The sequence below is a fragment of the Aquarana catesbeiana genome, linkage group LG09 (genome assembly GCF_042186555.1).
Source record: "Aquarana catesbeiana isolate 2022-GZ linkage group LG09, ASM4218655v1, whole genome shotgun sequence".
NCBI classification, from domain to species: Eukaryota; Metazoa; Chordata; class Amphibia; order Anura; family Ranidae; genus Aquarana; species Aquarana catesbeiana.
Genome location: NC_133332.1, coordinates 66593336 through 66614318, shown reverse-complemented (window position 1 = coordinate 66614318; position 20983 = coordinate 66593336). Strand labels below are relative to the sequence as shown.

General features: G+C 43.6%; 1 protein-coding gene across 1 annotated transcript in view; it reads right to left on the bottom strand.

The window, feature by feature from the left end:
• The window catches only part of LOC141107755 (calpain-2 catalytic subunit-like), a 77969-nt gene that overhangs the window by 43068 nt on the left and 13918 nt on the right, over positions 1-20983 (bottom strand). Inside the window, exons 2-5 of the mRNA XM_073598689.1 lie at positions 15298-15367; positions 12143-12261; positions 1891-2024; positions 1056-1224 (exon numbers count right to left, since the gene is read on the bottom strand). Of these exons, the coding sequence (XP_073454790.1) occupies positions 1056-1224; positions 1891-2024; positions 12143-12261; positions 15298-15367 (492 nt within the window). The remainder of the gene's footprint in view (positions 1-1055; positions 1225-1890; positions 2025-12142; positions 12262-15297; positions 15368-20983) is intronic.

Below are 20983 nucleotides of genomic sequence, written 5' to 3'. Positions count from 1 at the left end.
TTACTTAGCAACTCTTGGTAACTCCCTGCCCCATGTGTTCCCTTCCAAGTGAAAGTTGGTTGTCAATACTTCCAATCAGGCTGCGATTGTCGAGCCCTAGCAGACCAGCGGAACCAGACGAAATACCACCACTAGATCATATGATGTGACAGGCTAAATGCCACAAACAGCCAGGCGGGGGAGTGCCTTAAAAATGCAGCCATTGTATGTAAGGAGTCTGTAGTAAGAGGGTAAGAAATGCAGGATGCCCTTGAGAAAGGGGGTTCTTTCAACCTTGCAGCATTGGGTTTCCCTCCTCCTCTCTCTTTTCATCAGGATCTGGCTCTGCTATTTTTACCATTTCCCTGTCTGGGGAATAATCTCTAGTATGTGTTTGTACCATAAGTTGCTATGCATTTGAGGAGTGCTTACTTTGCTTGCATGTATTCTTCTGACTATAAACTGGGACAAACAGTGCAGCAGATACACTTTTTGTAATATATTTGATGTAACACGACATACTATGCTATAAGTCCTTCTTTATATGTGAAATACAGTTCTACTGAAAAAGCATGTTGTTTTTGTAGCGCTTACTTGAAGTATAAAAATGGCATTCTTATATTCTCAAAGTATACATGGTAAGCAAATCCATCGACCCAGTGCTTAGGGGCCCATAGGTCCATGTCCTGGATCAGTAAAAATTATGTAGTGGTTCAATGGTGATGTAGAGTTGTTTTGTCCGGTGAATATGAAATATTGCATATTAGCAGTTTGCAGATTTCAAGCCAGAGATTGAAGCTCATATATTTGTTCAAAAGGTGCTTGTAGACGCTCTTGATGTTTACAGGGTTCAATAACGCAAGCTACATTTTGCACAAAAGAGTGAATTACTCTTTAGCTTAGAAACCTGCTACACAAAACAGAATGTGCCCAGTCCTTTGGGACTGTGGTGCTGATCATGTTTCTGCTCTATTAAAAAAAACTCTATCTATATCCACACACACATACACATATATACACACACACACACACACACGTTTTCATTGCTTTAATAATTATCTTCATTGTCCACTCACATTAATGGAAGTTCCCATAAGTGACCTCTTCTCCACTGCGCTCTGGATAATGTGAAAAAGGTTTGGAGGTGGACGCTTGAGGTCCACACTCTCGTCCAGTCCTCCTGTGAAATCTACAAAGGCTTCATTCACCCAGCCTCCATCCAGGCCCTCATAGGATCCATTCAACCTAAGGACATAAAAACAAGTATTTTCTTGGTTTACAGTGAGTTATATTTTACAGAAGCACTTACAAATGGTGTAATATGCAGTGTGCAATCTGTTGATCTGGACCCCAACAGGGTGAAATCATGGTATCTAAATCACATAAGACTTTTCATTGGAATCACAGAAAAGTTCCATACTGGCAGCTGGAACTCTGATATCTCCTTAGTAACCCTTGCATATGCTGTATTTGCTTTAGAGTAGGTCCTCAAACAAGAAAATTAAAAAGATAGAGTTTCTTCATAACAAACTTGAACACTCAAACCAAGATTAACTGAACAACAATCTATCAAGGCAGAGAATAAACACTAATTTACAAAGCAATTGTGAATTTGCTGTCTTTCTTTACCGATAAATATACATTTAAAAAGCTGGTAAATTTGCGGTTCCTCCCTAAATTTCATATTTTTCCTGATAGGTGGAGCAGTATTGTAACACGAACAGGAAGATTTGTAAACAATGCACTGAAATAGGGGTGGTATAATTTGACAGCCATGTTTACCTTTGTCTCATGTGTTTTATATATAGAGAGCAGGTTTAGCAGTGGTTGCCAATTAGATATCTAGGTGTTTCAAGGTGAACGAAGAAATATAAATAAACCTTTAGCTGTGCTTAAGAACTGATTACTTACTTGGCATAAGCCTTTTCCAGCAGAGCGGGCCAGAACTCTGTTTTCTGCTCTGAGCTGACGAATACCAGTTCATTGTGTTTGGTAGGGAGACGGTCATCAATCACAACGTCGACCCACTTACCATACTGCCAGAACTAGAAAAGACAAAAGGGGGTTCGCCATTAAAATTCAAAAAACTTCAAGACACGTCTTAACCCCACCCCAAGGCCAGATTTTTGCATAGCCAGAATATGTCATGGGTGCTAGTGCCATCATGCTAGGTTCTCATTGCTGTTGTCCATGAACGGTTTGAACATTTTTGTCAGTGTGATTTAGTAAATTGGTCTGACAGTTTGCCAATCTGGGCCCTACACCTAAAATTGAACTGCTAGCAGATCAGGGTAAGGCCGGCCATATATGGTTCGAATCTCGGCTGGTTCAGCAGGAACCGGCCAAGATTTGAATCGTTAATGGGCAGGCTGAATGTACCAAGTTTTATCGATCAATCAACTTTGGTACAAGCAGCCTGCCAGATTCTCTTACGATTTTAACTATAGCATCTGCTAGCGATAATCACCGTCTTCTTCCGGCTTTCCCCGCCAGGAGAAGACAATGGCCCGGCAGGAGGGATTCCCATCAGCGCTGTCTGTGCTGATGGGGGAATCATGCAAATTTCTTTCCTTCAACCCGTGGCTACAGGAAAGAAATTTGCTCCGTGTAAGGCCGGCCTAACAGTCGGCATCTACTCTTCCAGTGCTCATTTAATGATGTAATAATGTAGAGAGGGCAAACTATCTGTCTGCACCTAACTCATGGCATCTTAGTTAGTGTAATACCAGCGACTGGGGTAGGAAGGATGCAGCACAAGACAATTAGCCTAGTGGGAACGTGAAATGTAAATTCAACCTTGGGGGTGGCATAGAAACAGGTATAATAGTAGCCATCACTATTAGGGACAAGGGCCCCATAGGAGCGACTGTCAGTTGTGCTTTTATGCTTTCAACTTTATCACAATAAAGATGAATTCCAATTAGGTTAAAAACCACCTGTACATTACCATACCGTCACATTGTGGGAAATCTGATAGTAAGCTGTGAACATTAAAAATCTACAAACAGATGAAACCAACTCTCACTGTTTGAGAGGATTAAAGGGTATGTAAACCCTAACAGTAAACTTATTTGATTTGGCAATGTTAAAGATGCCACTGAAAATATTTTGCTATATCTGTTCTAAATCTAAATGCCGTGCTAAGGATCTATGGTCCAACTGCTGTCCTACCCCAGTTCCCCCACCCGTTGGTGGAGTATGCAAAGGTAAAAATAGGAAAGAGAGGTGTGGATGGCGCTGCCAAATACTGGTGTTTAATACCGTATTTATCGGTGTATAGCACGCACTTTTTTCCCCTTAGGCCTCATGCACACTGGATGTTAAAATAACGTTATAAAAACCATCAGTAGCTTTGCAGTAAATTTTTCAACTTTTTTCAACGTTTTTGCAACAGCGTTTTTCCGCCTTAGCGTTTTTTTTTTAAGAAAACTTTTTTTTTTTTCCCCAATGGATCAAAAACGTTAAACGCTGGTGAGCGACGTTTCTGAGCGTTTATCAGCATTTATCAGCGTTAGAGCGTTTTTACAGTTGAAAAACGTCTCTAAGAACCCACTAGTTTTGTTTTTTGTTTTTTTATTGCTCAAAAACGCCACTGCCCAAAACTGCTGATAACAGCCTATGTGTGCATGGACACATAGGATAACATGATGGAGAGTTTAATGACTGTAGAAAAAAAAACGTCTACAGCTAAAAACAGCTGCTGTAAAAACATCAAAAAACGTCCAGTGTGCATGAGGCCTAAAAATCAGGTTGAAAATCGTGGGTGCGTGTTATACACCGATCCCCGCTGTCTCTGAGGGAAGAGGAGCGAGCACCGCTGAATTACAGAGCTGCGATCTCCTGTGTAACCAGCGCTCCTCCGTCACTCACAGCCACGCCTCCTGGCCCCGCATTGGGCCACTGTTCTGTCCATCATATAAGCAGGGCTAGGAGGCGTGGCTGTGAGTGATGGAGCGCCGGGTACACAGGAGATCGCGGCTCTGTGTAATTCAGCGGCGCTCGTTCCTCCTCTTCCCTCGGAGACAGCAGGGATAATCCAACACTGGCGAGGCTGCAATGATGGGAAAGGTGAGGCTGCAGATGGGCACTGAACAAGCTGCATTGTTGGGCAATTTAATGGCTGCAGATGGGTACTGATGAGCTGTGACCCTAATTTTGCTTCATTTAAAACGTGTTTTTTTCCTTAAACTTCCCTCCTAAAATTGGGGTGCATGTTATATGCCTGTGTGTTCTTGATCTTAGCTTTATATTGAAAATACTGCTCTCCTGAACCTATGCACAGCCTTCATTTAGATTTCAGTCATATCCCCATTTCCCTTCTGTACTCAAAACTGTATATCTGACTTTCCTTCAGTCCCTCCTGATAAGTTTTATCTCTCAGACATGTCACCATTTTTTTGCGAGCCTCTTGATTCCTTCTATCTTATCAATATTGGTTTGGCTTTATCAGATAGAACAACTCCAGAGACAGACAACAAAGACGCTTTGTCTCAGCCAGGATGTGTTTACCCGATAACCTAAAAAGTCTTAAGCCAGCCATAGACAGTTCGAATCTCGGCTGGTTTAACAGGAACCGTCCAAGATTCCAACCATGTATGGCCAGGCTGAATTTACCCAGGTTATTCAATCAACTTGGGTACAACCAGCCTGCCCGATTTTACAGGCGATTATTGCGAGCGGCTCTTATAGCTGCTCGAAATAATTTTGGTCTTCTTCCCTCACTTCTTGTTTCAGAGACCGTTGTCACCAGAACATGCCATATTTTCTTAAGAAGATACAGACATTATGTTCTACTTCCTACAAACAACATTGCCAAATCTAGCCATTGTAAAATACACTTATATTGCCAAAAGTATTAGGACACCTGCCTTTACACGCACATGAACTTTAATGGCATCCCAGTCTTCGTCCGTAGGGTTCAATATTGCGTTGGCCCACCTTTTGCAGCTTCAGTTCTTTTGGGAAGGTTGTCCACAAGGTTTAGGAGTGTGTCTATGGGAATGTTTGACCATTCTTCCAGAAGAGCATTTGTGAGGTAAGGCACTGATGTTGGACGAGAAAGCCTGGCTCGCAGTCTCTGCTCTAATTCATCCCAAAGGTGTTCTATCGGGTTGAGGTTCAGGACTCTGCAGGCCAGTCAAGTTTCTCCACCCCAAACTCACTTATGCACACTATATTGCCAAAAGTAATTGGCCACCCCTACAAATCATTTGGTGGAGGGGGGATTATGGTGTGGGGTTGTTTTTCAGGGGTTAGGCTTGGCCCCTTAGTTCCAGTGAAAGGAACTCTTAAGGTGTCAGCATACCAAGACATTTTGGACAATTCAATGTTCCCAACTTTGTGGGAACAGTTTGGGGATGGCCCCTTCCTGTTCCAACATGACTGCGCACCAGTGCACAAAGCATGGTTCTTAAAGACATGGAGGAACTTGACTGGCCTGCGCAGAGTCCTGACCTCAACCCAACAGAACACCTTTGGGATGAATTAGAGTGGAGACTGTGAGCCAGCGCTTCTGGAAGAATGGTTAAAGATTCCCATAGACACACTCCTAAACCTTGTGGACAGCCTTCCCAGAAGAGTTGAAGCTGTTCTATCTACAAAGGGTGGGCCAACTGAATTTTGAACCCCAGGGACTAAGACTGGGATGCCATTAAAGTTCATGTGTGTGTAAAGGCAGGTGTCCCAATACTTTTGGCAATATAGTGTACCATCCAGGTGGCAACTGGAGGTGAAAGAAATTTCAGACAAACCAAACCCCACCAAAACCAAAACAAAATTTTAAAAAATAGGGCCCACCATTGTAATGCAAACAAACGCAGTCTCTATGGATATAAAACACCTACAATCTTAGCACCCAATAGCCAGGAGCTGGAAAACAGCAGCTCTTTATTAATGGCAAGAAAGGCAATTTTTTAAAATACAAAATAGTGTTGCGATTTGGTACCTCTGACATGTTCCCATTTAAATGTGAATTTCAATGATAGGTCCACATTAATACAATAGATTATAGCAAAAAAAAAAAAAAAAAAAAAAAGCAAAAAAAAAAAACTGTGATAAAGGAGCACTGAAGCAAATAGTTGCATTATCCTGTTTAGCACATAATATAAGCACAAAGACAGCAAATATACTCTGGCAGGAAAGAGATCTAAATTTGTAAGAATGAACCTTGTGAATTATTTGGGGCCACAAGAGACCCAGGATCAAGAGACAAGTACTTTACGCGCGCAAAATCAATGGTGGCCTTTCAGTTCCTAATCTGCAAGCATATTACACAGCTGCGGGTATTGCCCCATTTTCTCACCTTCATGAGAAACAACAAATGCCACTATGGGCCACCATGGATTTAGTAGACACACACCCAACGCCTTTAGCTTCTCTTCCATGGCTTCCTAAAGCACATCGCCCCTCAACCATAGGTCCCTGTCTGGCTCACTCCCTTAAATTGTGGGATGCGGTTAAGTACTCGGCAGGCCTAATTTCTCCTCACCTCCCACTACTTCATCTCCTCCACTGCCCTTTATTTCAACCAGGTTGTGATAATCCACTGCAGTTTAAATGGTGGTCTGATAACGGCTTTACAGATATCCATTCGTTACTCACCCCAACCAAGATCATCCCTTTTGCGGCTTTACGTTCCTCACACGACATCCCCCTTAGGGAGCACTACAGTTACCTGCAAATTAGGCATTTTCTCCAACAGCTTATAAAACCCCATTCGGCCCCCTTTACCATGACCCCATTTGAAAGCCTTTGTAGATCGCGCCCCCAATCCCCGGGTCTAATTTCCCTCATATATATTGCTATAATTAACTCCAAAACGCCACCATTGAGACCCTATCATCTCCAGTGGGAGGCCGAACTCGGGAAACAACTGGACCCGGAGGACTGGCAAGGTATGACTATTATGCTATCCAAATGCTCTAAGAATGTTCTCTTTTTGTAGTATAGACTCCCCCTAGGTCTATTCTGGCATATGTTCTTTGCCTTTATCCGATAGTTGTTCAATAAATAAGGGGGGAATAGAGCAACAAGAAACTATGATACTAACCATTCTATTGCCTTTGCAACATGTGTTATAGAATAATGGAGGAGTAGGGGACAGCGATAGCAAAATCTTAGATAGAACTAATATGGGGTTGGCACATAGGCCTGAACATAGCCAAATACCCTTAACGATTATGGGGCACAGGTGCATGTACGGATGTATATGGGGATACCCACACATAGGTATGGGGGACTAGGTGCAATTTATATGCACTAGGTTAGTGTTTCCATATACATGTAGGTGCCCTGAATTATGCCCTCTATGCCGTCCTCCCTCTGTTTTCACTAAATGCTATTTATGGTGTTTTCGTTTATATGTTTCATCTCTTTAATACAACTCACACCCCGGGCTGATATCATGTATCCCAATCCCTCGGGTTCTCCAGCACCCCAGAATGTTATGAGGGGTCTGGGATGTGGAGGCCACATTGGAGAAAGTATACTAAGGAGTATGTAAGTGGGAGAATACACTACCTAACATATCACTGGGAGGCTAATGTACGTGGGTTATCAATAGGGCTGCTGAAATTAATCGCAGCATCGATGCATCGCGATTCGGGTGTCCCCGATGCGGCATCGATGCATGCGACCCGAAAAATCGATGTCTGGCCCCGCCCCCTCCCGGGAGAGCGCTCCGTACGTAAAGCTGTTACTAGTGTGTGTATTTTCCGCTCATGTGACTCTCGGCCGCGCCTCCCTCCTCTGAGTCCCCTGATTTCAGCCCCGCCCACTGACTGGAGCTATCAGGTCAGAAGAGAGGCGGGCGGGGCTGACATCAGGAGAGACGTGAGAGGAGGGAGGCGCGGCCGAGAGTCACATGAGCGGAAAATACACACACTAGTAAAAGCTTTACGTACGGAGCGCTCTCCCAGGAGAATTCCCTGCTTAGGAAAGATGTGACAACCGGCGGAACACCGGCGGCTGGAGTGGAGATCGGGGGGAGATGGTGAGCAGGCAGATCGCCCTGCTCATTACAGGTTGCCACCAGCACCGGCGGAGCAGCATGTAAGTACAGAGGGGGAGGGGGGGCGCTGTGACACAAGTCCATATCATACAATTGTCTTCTATGTGCATTCATCACACCACAACTCTGCATTATTGTCCCCAGTCTGTGACCATCTCCTGTGCCATGTCCCCAGTCTGTGACCATCTCCTGTGCCATGTCCCCAGTCTGTGACCATCTCCTGTGCCATGTCCCCAGTCTGTGACCATCTCCTGTGCCATGTCCCCAGTCTGTGACCATCTCCTGTGCCATGTCCCCAGTCTGTGACCATCTCCTGTGCCATGTCCCCAGTCTGTGACCATCTCCTGTGCCATGTCCCCAGTCTGTGACCATCTCCTGTGCCATGTCCCCAGTCTGTGACCATCTCCTGTGCCATGTCCCCAGTCTGTGACCATCTCCTGTGCCATGTCCGCAGTCTCTGATCATCTCCTGTAGCATGTCCGCAGTCTCTGATCATCTCCTGTAGCATGTCCGCAGTCTCTGACCATCTCCTGTAGCATGTCCGCAGTCTCTGACCATCTCCTGTAGCATGTCCGCAGTCTCTGATCATCTCCTGTAGCATGTCCGCAGTCTCTGATCATCTCCTGTAGCATGTCCGCAGTCTCTGATCATCTCCTGTAGCATGTCCGCAGTCTCTGATCATCTCCTGTAGCATGTCCGCAGTCTCTGACCATCTCCTGTAGCATGTCCGCAGTCTCTGATCATCTCCTGTAGCATGTCCGCAGTCTCTGATCATCTCCTGTAGCATGTCCGCAGTCTCTGATCATCTCCTGTAGCATGTCCGCAGTCTCTGATCATCTCCTGTAGCATGTCCCCAGTCTCTGATCATCTCCTGTAGCATGTCTGCAGTCTCTGATCATCTCCTGTAGCATGTCCGCAGTCTCTGACCATCTCCTGTAGCATGTCCGCAGTCTCTGATCATCTCCTGTAGCATGTCCGCAGTCTCTGATCATCTCCTGTAGCATGTCCGCAGTCTCTGATCATCTCCTGTAGCATGTCTGCAGTCTCTGATCATCTCCTGTAGTCATTTGGGGGCAGTCTGGAGCTCCTCTTTAAGTTGTCTGCACTGTTTACACTTTGCTACATGCAAGGAGTGTTGTCTTTTTTTTAAGAACAGATAAAATTTAAAAAATGGAGTTCTTCTGACTACTTAAATTTTTTGGATGAAAACCGCGCGCAGTAATCGTGATGCATCGTTAATCGTGGACCTGATAATCGTAATCGAATCGAATCGTGAGGCCAGTGAAGATGCGCACCCCTAGTTATCAACCATGTGAAGGAGTATTCTATAGTCGGAAAATGCCTACACAGTAGTTATATCTAGGAATACACTGGCCCTACATAGGAATGCCTACAGGCCAATCTGTAAGCCAGCCAGTTTTTTATGTTAATATTCTTTGGGTATACAACTCTAATTATAATTTCTCTGGAGGGTTTTGGGTGGTTTCAGAAACATTATTTATTTTGTTTTAAATCTTAGATGAAGAAAAAAGGTTATTTTTTGTTATCTGTTATTATTTTTATTTTTATTTATTATTTTTTGTCCTTTGAAGTCTGGAGATCGGAAGATGATATTCATATAGATAGGAATACATATCCAACATCCTGGTTCCGCATCCATACCATGGTGGATCCTGAACGGGACTTGGGTTGATATTCCATTATATCCACTTTTACAAGATAGACACTGGGTTTGCAAGGTGGAGGACATGCATTACCGTTATCCACCACTGCGGGCTGTGCCTATACGATATACTTACCTGGCTTATAACCAAAGATGATTTTCACTCAAATTTAATCTACATTATACAAGATGCCTGATGTTTACATTGCTTCATGTGAAATATGTCTGCTAATCTATGTAAAGGGTCAGCGGAGATGTATGGGTCAGTAATAACTATTAAAACCTCGACCTATGTTCACAGGGATCTGATTAGTGCACCGCCAAATGGGGATGTACCGGGAGGGGGAGCCACGGGTTTGAATATCCAATCAAAATCCCTATAGGGACGGGAGAGGGGAGGATCCAGCATGTCCGCTTACCTTATAACCTGTGAGGTGTAGTAAGATGGCGCCGCCTTTGAGAACGTCGATGACGAAACGCGTAAGGCGGGGCTACGCACTTACGTCATTTCCGGGTACGGAGCGAGAGAGCCTGGAACGCAGCTGGACCGCAAGCCGCACGCTGCGGGGAAGCACTTCCTGACTTTCAGCTTCACCCTTAGTGTAGTGCGATGTGTTTTTTTCCCTGAGGGGAGTTTTTATACCATTAAAGTTTTTAATTATACTACACTATGAGGTGGCATCTCCTTTTATGAGGGCTTTGCTGGCGATCCCCTTCCTGGACATGGTATGAGGTGATAATCCGGAACTCCTGGGAGAGAGGCCATTCCATCTCAGTAACCACGGGATACCGGATAAGAGGACGGCTTTGGGATCCTAGAGTGTCTGTCACCCCTGCAGGGGTAGTGGAAGCTGGTGAGTGGGGAGCCAAAAGGGGAGCACAGAAGTCACGGATTTACCTCTGCGGGCACCAAAGTCACTAAGCTGTTGGAACGTTTCTGCTGCTATTTAAAACTGGGACGCACCACTTGAGATTATACTCTCTTTTTTTGCAATTTTGATGTCATTTACAGTTTTTTTCCTTTTTGGCTTTTTTTGGACTTTATTGCACTATATTGCACTTTATTGCACATCTATATGTTGGATTGCACGGTCATATATATACGTATATATGGCATATATATGTTTCTGCATTGTTATATGTATATGTCACTAATTTTGCATACATATAAGTTGGATTTATTACATCAGTTGCTCAGCAGCAGCACCTAGTGGCACCTTTTGACACTACTTGTGACACAGAGGTATATGCAATATAATAGGGGTTGCATATACATATACATATATTTTTATTGCTTTTTTGATTTACATAATATGGGTTCACCGAGCAAGAGTTTCACAGTCTTCACCTTTTGCGTTTGGAATACTATTTAACCTATTTGGTATAGTCACTGTTAAACGCACATAAAATTAATAGTCCACATCTCACAAGGAAGCGCCATACCCCCACCTACAATCCATCTTTTTGGAGAACGCCTATAAAGTCTTTTATAGATGGTACTATACCCCAGCTAGTTTAGCAAGCTTCATCCCATCTTATTCCCCCCTCTGTTTTCGAGGGTGCTCACAGGAGGGCACGATGTCGCATATCTGGTGGACCTGCCCCAGGGTATGCAGATTATGGGTAAGAGTATATGCACTACTACACAACCTGTTTAATACCACTATAAAGCGGGATCCTTTTGAGGCCCTTTTATGGAAACCGATTGCAGAGCTTCTTCGTCCTGAATGCCAATTAGCAGCACATATTTTTACCGCAACTAAATTGACCATAGCAAGGGCCTGGAAAACTCCGAACCTTAGCTTTGAAGCAGTTAAAAATTGTGTGAATGATATCATGGTAAATGAGAAACTTACGGCCATATTGTTGGATACGCATGATAAGTTCCTCAGGATATGGCAACCCTGGGTGATTCATAACCGCCCATCGAGATTTGACCTAACGCTTCTTTCCCTATAACGAGCCTCCGTTCCCCCCATCCCAGGGTCCTCCCCTCCCTTCCCACCCCCCCTCTTCTCCCACTTTCAATTTCTCTTTCCTTCTTCTCATTCAGGCCTTTGGGCTTCAGTCTACAGAGTTTGGATATTTAAGGTAACAAAAAAAAAAAAAGTTATTCCATACAAAGGTATGTTATCTTCTTTGAAGTTAATCAATTTAATCTGATTTTATTTCTGCAATGTCGTGTATTACAGCAACATCTCACTATGCATCCTTTAAATGTTTATGAGTGTTTGCAAACATAATATTCTCTGTTTGCAGTTTACCGTTATGCTAGTAAACACGAGCTAAAGGCTTTCTTTAGTATGTAGCCTGGCCTCGGCCTTATGTTGCCTGAGACCAGGTTTAAATTCTTGAATGTCAGTTCTATCTGCCGGACTCCGGCAGCCTTAAACCTGTTAATTCATGATGTATCCATCACTGTTTTGTACTATTCTGTTGATATATATTTTCAATAAAACTCTTTGTACAAGAACCTTGTGAAATAGTTTTACCTGAAAATGGAATATTCCTGCGTATCCCTCCTGAAAGCTCTGCTGGGGAGGAACCACTCGCTCCAACAGACGAGGGTAAACAGTCAAAGATGCTGCAGCAGCCAGAAACCAACAGTTACCTGTAAACACACACAAATAATTGTATTTAAATTCATTATGAAGATAGTGTATTTAGAACACTGTATTATCAAGCACAAAAAATGAGAATACACATGGGAGTCATTTACGAAAGGCAAATCCACTTTGCACTGAAAGTGCACTTGGAAGTGCAGTCTCTCTAAATCTAAAGGGTAGATCTGAAATAAGGGGAAGCTCTGCTGATTTTATCATCCAATCATGTGCAAGCTAAAATGCTGTTTTTTATTTTCCTTGCATGTCCCCCTCGGATCTACAGCGACTGCACTTCCAAGTGCACTTTCAGTGCAAAGTGGATTTTCCTTTAGTAAATAACCCCCAATGGCTGCTCCCAATACAAGTGACAGGTGCAGCTTGATATCAACAACATACATTAGACAGTCAACTTTTGGTAATATCATCAAGAACTAAACATGCATGAACAGCATGACAAAAAATAACCTCAAAGCACCATTGCTGAAGACTATTTTGATAATTATTTTAGAATGTTCCTTGCATAGTCAGAGCAGAGCTACGTCCATGTGTTTTGGCTATGTAATTCTCAGGAGATATACAGAGGACTAAAACAAAAAGCAAACTCATGAGTAAGGCTGTTATAGTGGAAATGCGTTGACTGCTTGTGCTGCATACACCGATGTCCTAATAAAGCTAACGTCTTGCTGCGCTAGACTGATGCCCAGGGCCGGGACAAGGGGTGGGCAGGAGGGGCGGCTGCCCCTGGCGCAATGATTTATTACAGGGGTGGGGGGCACCCTGACCCTAACTCTAAGGCAAAGGGGGGCGCAGTTTGGCATCTTTGCGCTGGATGACCTTGTCCCAGCCTTGCTGATGCCAGCAATCTTTCTATATACAGATGACAATTTATGTGAGTGGACAGGTAAATAATTTCTTTTAAATGACAGGATTAATCATTTTTTTCGTGTATTTCAATTTTTTACCAACTGCAAAGGGTATAAGAAAGGCAACATACGCAGTTTGTAACATACCCTGGATGCCGACTACTATAGAAGGGTGGAATCTGCTGCACTACTGATCCTAGGAGTTCTGTTGCTGGGAACTATAAGGGCTGGGCGCACACAGGCAACATTTGTTGTACAATTGCACTAATAAATCACTAGTGACACATGTTATTGATAATATTAGCAATCCGTCTCACAAATTTGGAACACTGTGATATCATTAGAAAATAACTTCAACAACATACTGCAATTGATAATCGATAGTGATAGGGTCAGTTGCTGCAGTAACAACATGGACATCCCCCACAAACATCAGAATTTGCATTCTAAAAGACCTCACATATGGTGGCTCCATGATGGAGACCCAGCCACCATTTATAGTGACACTTTAAGGTGAGTTTTATTGCACAGTTATCTCTATTCTATGCACGTGTCATTGTTATCTTGCCACTGAACCTTATAGAGAGAAAACTGTTTGTATATGCATGCAATCTACTTATCGTTTCTGTTGAACTTTCCTTTGTGTCAATATTTGCAGCTCAAATGTACATTCTGAGTGTTCATGATTCCCAACCATAATAGGGAACTGCCATACAAGGCTCGATTTTTGCCTGATTCATGCTGAATTGCCCAAACTTCCATCTGTGAGTGGTCCTGTTAGCAGCACCAGGCTCAACAAAAATGGAAAATTGTTTCAAATGCTACTAATTTCTGTTACTCGTGCCAGTCCATGGTAGCATAACTACATGTATGTTAACATGTTGGCACCAAGGAAGTACATTTTTCAAATCAACTTGCTGGGTGGGAAATTGTCGTCTGAACAGTGGCCAGTAAGGATGAGCTTCAGCATGTTCGCACACTCCACGTGCAGAGCCCGCCAGGAAGTCGGCACGGCGCTGCGCTAATCACAGGCAGTGAGACATTTCCCGATCTTTGCAGCCGCACATCGGGAAAATGTCTCACTGCCTGTGATTAGCGCAGTGCCGACTTCCTGGCGGGCTCAGCACGTGGAGTGTGCGAACACGCCGGAGCTCATCTTTAGTGGCTATATTAAACTAGATGCAGGCACTGTTTAGGTACTCAGGCAGCCTTGGGTGCCAGCTGTCAAAATACAATACCCGGCGGGGGGAGATTCTTTCAACTATGCTTTTTAGCATGGAAAGGGGAAATCTTTTTGATTCCTCTTGTTCAGTCAAAGGGCTCAGTCCAAGGGCTGAGCAGACGAAATCTAAACATGTATGGCTAGCCTGAGTATAGGAAGAAAATATTATCAATATATCAAATTGGCTTCCATCACTGTGTTTTAACATCTTCACTTCACTGACATCTCCCCATTCTGCTCTTTTTTGGCCATCTTGACTATATGACTATAGACTAATGGTCCTATGTAGCTAAAAGGTAGCCATACACAACCTGTTTTTTTTTCATTCAGCCTGCTGGCTAAACAAAAAATCCAACAGATTCCTCCATTCACGCTAAACAGATTGGATGCAGGTGATGTTAAGCCAACAACTGTCTGCATGGCTCCTTCCAATTTTTCAGTCGAAGGATGTTTGGTGGGAGGGTGTCGCCAGGACTACCCATGGAATGAGTTTCGGGAGGTTCAGGAACTGGACAAAATTTGCTCCATAAATAGCCAACTTTACACTTGGGTTCAAGTCTCTCTCTCTCTGCCTGCCTTAAGACAGCGATTGACCTGAGAACAAAACAAATGAATGCAAGGAAGAAAGAGGAGAGGGGATTCTTCTGCCATCATGTAGTTATGGTTTACATGTAGCACTTACTTCGCCAGTAAAGCTAGCCATACATGGATTAAAATTTGTCTGGTTCAGCAAGGACCCGCCGAATTTTGATCCATATACAGTATGGGCACCATGGCTGTAAAGAACCAACCAACTTCAGTGCAACCAGCCTGCTGGAAAAATTCTGATCGATCAGTGCTGCCAGCTATAGCTGGCAATATAATTATGAGCCGCTTAAGCTAAATACAATCCTGTGAAAATTCAGCAATAGCGGCATTAACTGCCCTGCGGCCATTATAAGAATACGGTGCACACTTACCCAGTTGTCCCTGGCAAATATCCGTCCACTTCATATTCTCACAGATGAACTGAGGAACATTACAGATCTCCTGGAAAAGGAAAACATATATATTCAGTATTTAGACATCTCCAGAATTTTTGTGAAGATAAACATGTAAGAAATCGTATATTTAGTGTATATACACAGTAGGGATGAGCCAACAGTTTAGTCCGAACCTAGGTTCCACCCAAACCTTGGCTATTCGGGCATTTGAAGGAGAAACTCTGTGGTTGCTAACTGCAATTAAATTCTGTTTTATAGCAGAAGTTCTAAAGGCAATAAATATACACTGATTAGACAGCTGAGCAAATGCTTTTTAAAGCTTGGCTGCTGAACCAAGCTGGTCAAAACAAACTATTTCCTTCAGTAACTTATGTTTCTGCTGTGAGCACAGTATAAACTATAGATAGCATCAGCTACATACAGTATACAGTGCTGTGTTATGGCAACGGGATGGGGGCTTCCTGGTCTGCTCCCGACACAAAATCGAGTTGGGCTGAGTGCTGCTCAGCCATTCACATGAATGAATGGAAAGCTTCCTATGGGAGGCTGCGGTAGAGCCCTTGCACACTGGGGCGGTTTGCAGGCGCTATTGCGCTAATAATAGCGCCTGCAAACCGCCCCGAAAGTGCCGCTGCATGTATTCCTGTGTGAAAGCCCCGAGGGCTTGCACACTGGAGCGATGCGCTGGCAGGACGGTAATAAAAGTCCTGCTAGCAGCATCTTCGGAGCGGTGAAGGAGCGGTGTGTATACCGCTCCTTTACCGCTCCTGCCCATTGAAATCAATGGGACGGCGCGGCTATACCACCGGCAATGCGCCTCTGCAGAGGCGCTTTGCGGTGGTTTTTAACCCTTTCTCGGCCACTAGCGGGGGGTAAAACCGCCCCGCTAGCGGCCGCATACCGACGGTAAAACGCCGCTATTAATAGCGTCGTTTTACCGCTGACGCCGCCCCCGCCCCAGTGTGCAAGGGCTCTTAGAGAAGCGGGCAGATTACATCACAATCTCTACCTCAGCCAATTAGAGGAAGCCTTGCATTCACTGATCTGGGAACAGGGAGGGAAGTCTCTGTCCCACTGCTGGAATACAAAGCTGTATAATGTATGTAGCTGATGCAGTTGATACAGCGCTCACAGCAGGAGGTTGTGTTAATGAAGAAAACAGGACATTTGGAGCAGCTTGGTCCAAACAAACTATTTAAAGTTCACCAAAACCTGGCGTTAGTCTTTAGGCTGGCCATACACAGCGCAACCTCTTATGCCCCGTACACACGATCGGATTTTCCAACAAAAATGTTGGATGTGAGCTTGTTGGCCGAAAGTCCGACCGTGTGTATGCGCCATCGAACATTTGTTTTGTTATCGAAGTTTCCGCCAACAAATGTTGGCTAGCAGGTTCTCAAATTTTCCGCCAACAAAACTTTGTTGTCGGAATTTCCGATCGTGTGTACACAAGTCCGACGCACAAAAGTTCACGCATGCTCGGAATCAAGCAGAAGGAGCCGCACTGGTTATTGAACTTCCTTTTTCTCAGCTCATCGTAGGTCCTGTACGCCACCACGTTCCCACGTTCGTAATTGTTGGCCAACATTTGTGTGTCCGTGTGTATGCAAGACAAGTTGGAGCCAACAACCGTCGAACAACATTCCACGGTTTTGTTGTCAGAAAGTCCGGTCGTGTGTACGGGGCATAACCTTGGGTGGTCCTATGGCTAGGCCCACATGGCTCAGCAACTTTCAATTCAGAAATTGGAAAAAAGTAGGCAAAACTGTGACACTAACCAATCAGATGCAATCACTGTTTGGGTACTGTGACAGCCAACAAGTGCCAGCTATCAGAATACAATGACCAGCAGTGGGAGATTCATCCATCAACACTCTTCAGCATGGATAGAGGAATCTGGATTTCTCTTTGCTTATCAGTCTGTTGGGTTGAACAAGAGAAATCTTTACGTGTATGACCAGCTCAACTGCACAGAGGGAAATTTTGAGGTCTGAACTCAGCCCTTCTATACTGGAAAGTTTACAGTTTATTTTTCCTTAACATCCTCCCTAATGGGCCACCCCTCTTATGCATATGCACATGGACTACTATCATACCTCCCAACTTTTTGAGATGGGAACAAGGGACATCTATTATTGAAAATATGTAGGCATAGGACACACACCCCTGCCACGCCCCCTTAAAGGAGAATTATAAAAAAAAATGATTAGTTAAACCCACAAGTGCTTTTTTTTACCACTACTATTCCTTTATATTGGCTTTTAAAATTTACAAATGCAGCCATTTAGAAATTGGATGAAGTTCTAGCACTAGGAAACACTTTTTGAAAGATATAAAGTGCATTTTATATATAACTATATGGATCAGACCAAAATGAGGGACAAATGAGGAGGAAGGAGAGACATTGTTCCAAATCAGGAACAGTCCCTCGAAATCAGAGACAGTTGGGAGCTATGTACTATGGCTATTGTTAAGCCACTGTTTGCAGGTCCAGCCTTTGGTAATCAATTATGTCTGCTACGTCTTTTATGACACTTTTATCTGATATGGTCATGAGCTCTGAAAACAGTTATAAATAATGTAAATGTTAAACATTATTATATTAGCAACTCCTTTATTGTAGCAGTAAGGTCAAGGCATTGCGTGGGTGGAACAGGTCCTGCTAAACTGGTTCAGTTAAAATGAACACATTTCTATGCTTGTTTAACGACCTACCTACAAACTCTTCACAATTTATTTAAAGGGTGTTTATGCTGCCGAAACCTGTCATTTGCAACATTATTAAGTGATAATCTTGTGTCCAGCAGCTGGCAACTGCAGACGACAAAAATTGTCAAACAACAGATCTCACCAAGGGAAAGGCTGATTATTCTGGTTGAAATGTCACTATTGTTTTACATTTGATAAGCTACATCCAGAGCTGTCTTGCTGCAGATGCACTTCTAGTCTCCACATAATGAGCACCAAGAGTGCCTGTTTATGTGACAGCCGACTGACAGGCAAGCCCTCAGGCCCCTTTTACACTTGTGCGATTTCAAAGTCACGCGATTTTACAGCAATTTTGCTGTGATTTTACCACGATTTTGCGGCGATTTGGGAGCAGTACTACTTTGTACGACTTTGCCACAACTTTGGCATTAACCATTCTCAGCTTGTGCTTACAAAGTCCTACTGAAATCGTGTCCATTATTCAGGTACGATTTGCATGCTACTTGAGGGTTTAACATTGAGGTCTATGGACAGTTGGACCATAGTAGTGCAGGGACTACTTTGAAGTTGGCACGTGCCAATATGAATGGTAGTCACTGAAAATCATGGAGAATGACTTGTCATACGATTTTGCAGTACAAAATCGTGGGACAAGTCGTACAAGTGTGAAAGGGGACTTAGAGAAACACTCAAGTTGAAAGCTGGCCACATACATTACCATCTGATTGTACATTCTTCTGTTATTTACTAGAGGCAAATCCACTTTGCACTACAAGTGCAAAGTGCACTTGAAATTGCACTGAAAGTGCACTTGGAAGTCCAGTTGCTGTAGATCTGAGGGGGACATGCAAGGAAAATTAAAAACAGCATTTTAGCTTGCACATGATTGGATGATAAAATCAGCAGAGCTTCCCCTCATTTCAGATCTTCCCCTCAGATTTACAGTGACTGCACTTCCAAGTGCACTTTCAGTGCAATTTCAACTGCACTTTGCACTTGTAGTGCAAAGTGGATTTGCCTTTCGTAAATTACCCCCTTTGGATCCAATCATTGCTGTTTTTGTTTAGGCAGATCATGGAGAAGACAAGATAGGTGTGTTCAATTGGAAAGGATGAGCGATAAACCTAGAATCTTACAAATCACATAAACTGAATGGAAAATATGGCAGTTTGCGCACATTCAATAGATAATAATGATTGAACATTTTTTAAATATTTAAAAACACTTTATCACATCTTCCAGGACATCATTAGGTCTATGGCCAAACTGATTGGCTGTTTTTAGAGATCCTAGGACTCCTTCTATACATTCCTTTTATGCTGGAACCAGGACCGTCTTTAGGCAGGGCAAAAGGGGCAGCTGCCCTGGGCCCTGTCATTGTTGTGGGGCCCAAAGCAGCTGCCTCATACTTGCCAACTATCCCAGTTTAAATTCCCTTGTCCCTTGAAGTTTTAGTCCTGTGCTGTGTCCCGATATCTCAGTGTGAAGTGCTGGTACTAATGCTGCCCAGCTCTGCCCTATTGTTGTGTACAGATGACTCACCTGCAGACCCTGTGTTTACATGTAAATAACTTGCATTCATATGTAAACAGCGGCGGCCGGTGGCATTGATATGTAAATAAAGGCGACATTCATATGTATATCATGCCCCCCTGCAGTGAGGAGGTGATGTGCTGTAACCTCTAGCAACCAATCAGTGAGCAGTATTACTGTACAGTAATCTCTAGCAACCAATTAACAAGCAGAAATCGTGTGCTGTAACCTCTAGCAACTAATCAGTGAGCCGTAATGTGTGTTGTAACCTCTAGCAACCAGTCAGTAAGCAGTAATGATATGCTGTAACTGCTGGCAACCAATCGCAATTGCTGCCTGATCTGATTTTAAGTCTAGCTGCTATTTATTGTCTCATAGCAGGTGGAGAGTGAGATTGCATATGGGGGGGGGGGCAAGAAAATTTTTGCCCATTGTCCAATCAATATTAAAGACGGCCCTGGCTGGAACTGCCACAGACTGGCAGCTGATAGTAGTGATGCACATGGACATCAAATTATTGCAGTTTGACTGCTATAGAGTTATAAGTTCAGTAAACACACAAAAATATTGTAATTTGAAATTATCTACAGCTGGTAATGATCAATGCACCCCTGACACACAGCGCTGCCAGACCCTAAACTCCCTTCAGACTGTACTGCTGCTAAGCAACACAGCCTGGTCTACCACCTGCTCCTGAAGAATGTAGCACCAGTACATTGATGGGGTATTACTCTGCTCTCTACTCCAACCAGTGTTAGGCCCGGTCATACACGGTTCAAATCTCGGTCGGTTCAGCCAGAAAGCATTACAACCTTGAGATTTACCAACAACTATGAAGTTTAAGGCTGGCTATAGATGGATCAAAATTTGGCCAATTCAGCAGGAATCTGTGGCCGTTCCCACTCAACAGAAGTCGATCTCACAATCAACTTCTGTTGAACGGGAATGCTGGAAAATTTTAGTTTGATCAGCGGCTGCAGCACTGATCAGTGTATTCTGACAATATAAGCATCTCCGCTGTCAGAATAAAATTGCACAGCAGGGAGGATTCCTCCATCCACCTCACTTGTGTAGACGAGGGAGTCCGTTTTTTTGATCAGCACGCTGGCTGATCAAAAAAAAAAAAACAGCCCATCTATGCCCAGCTTAAGGGCCTGACCAAATAATCTATTTCATTTATATCCAATTAAATGAAGCCCACACACACTACACAGGTGTTGGTGAATCTACAACTCACCACTACAATATATTCTGATTGTACAAGGGCCTGCCTACAAATTGCATGGATAAATGGATAGTTTGGGTAGGGTCCCACATTACATAGTTTTAGTAAAGAGATTTACAGCGATTGAAAACGAATACTGTACAAGGTATGGTCATCTTAAAGGAGATTATGCAATCAGATTGTAATGTGTATGGT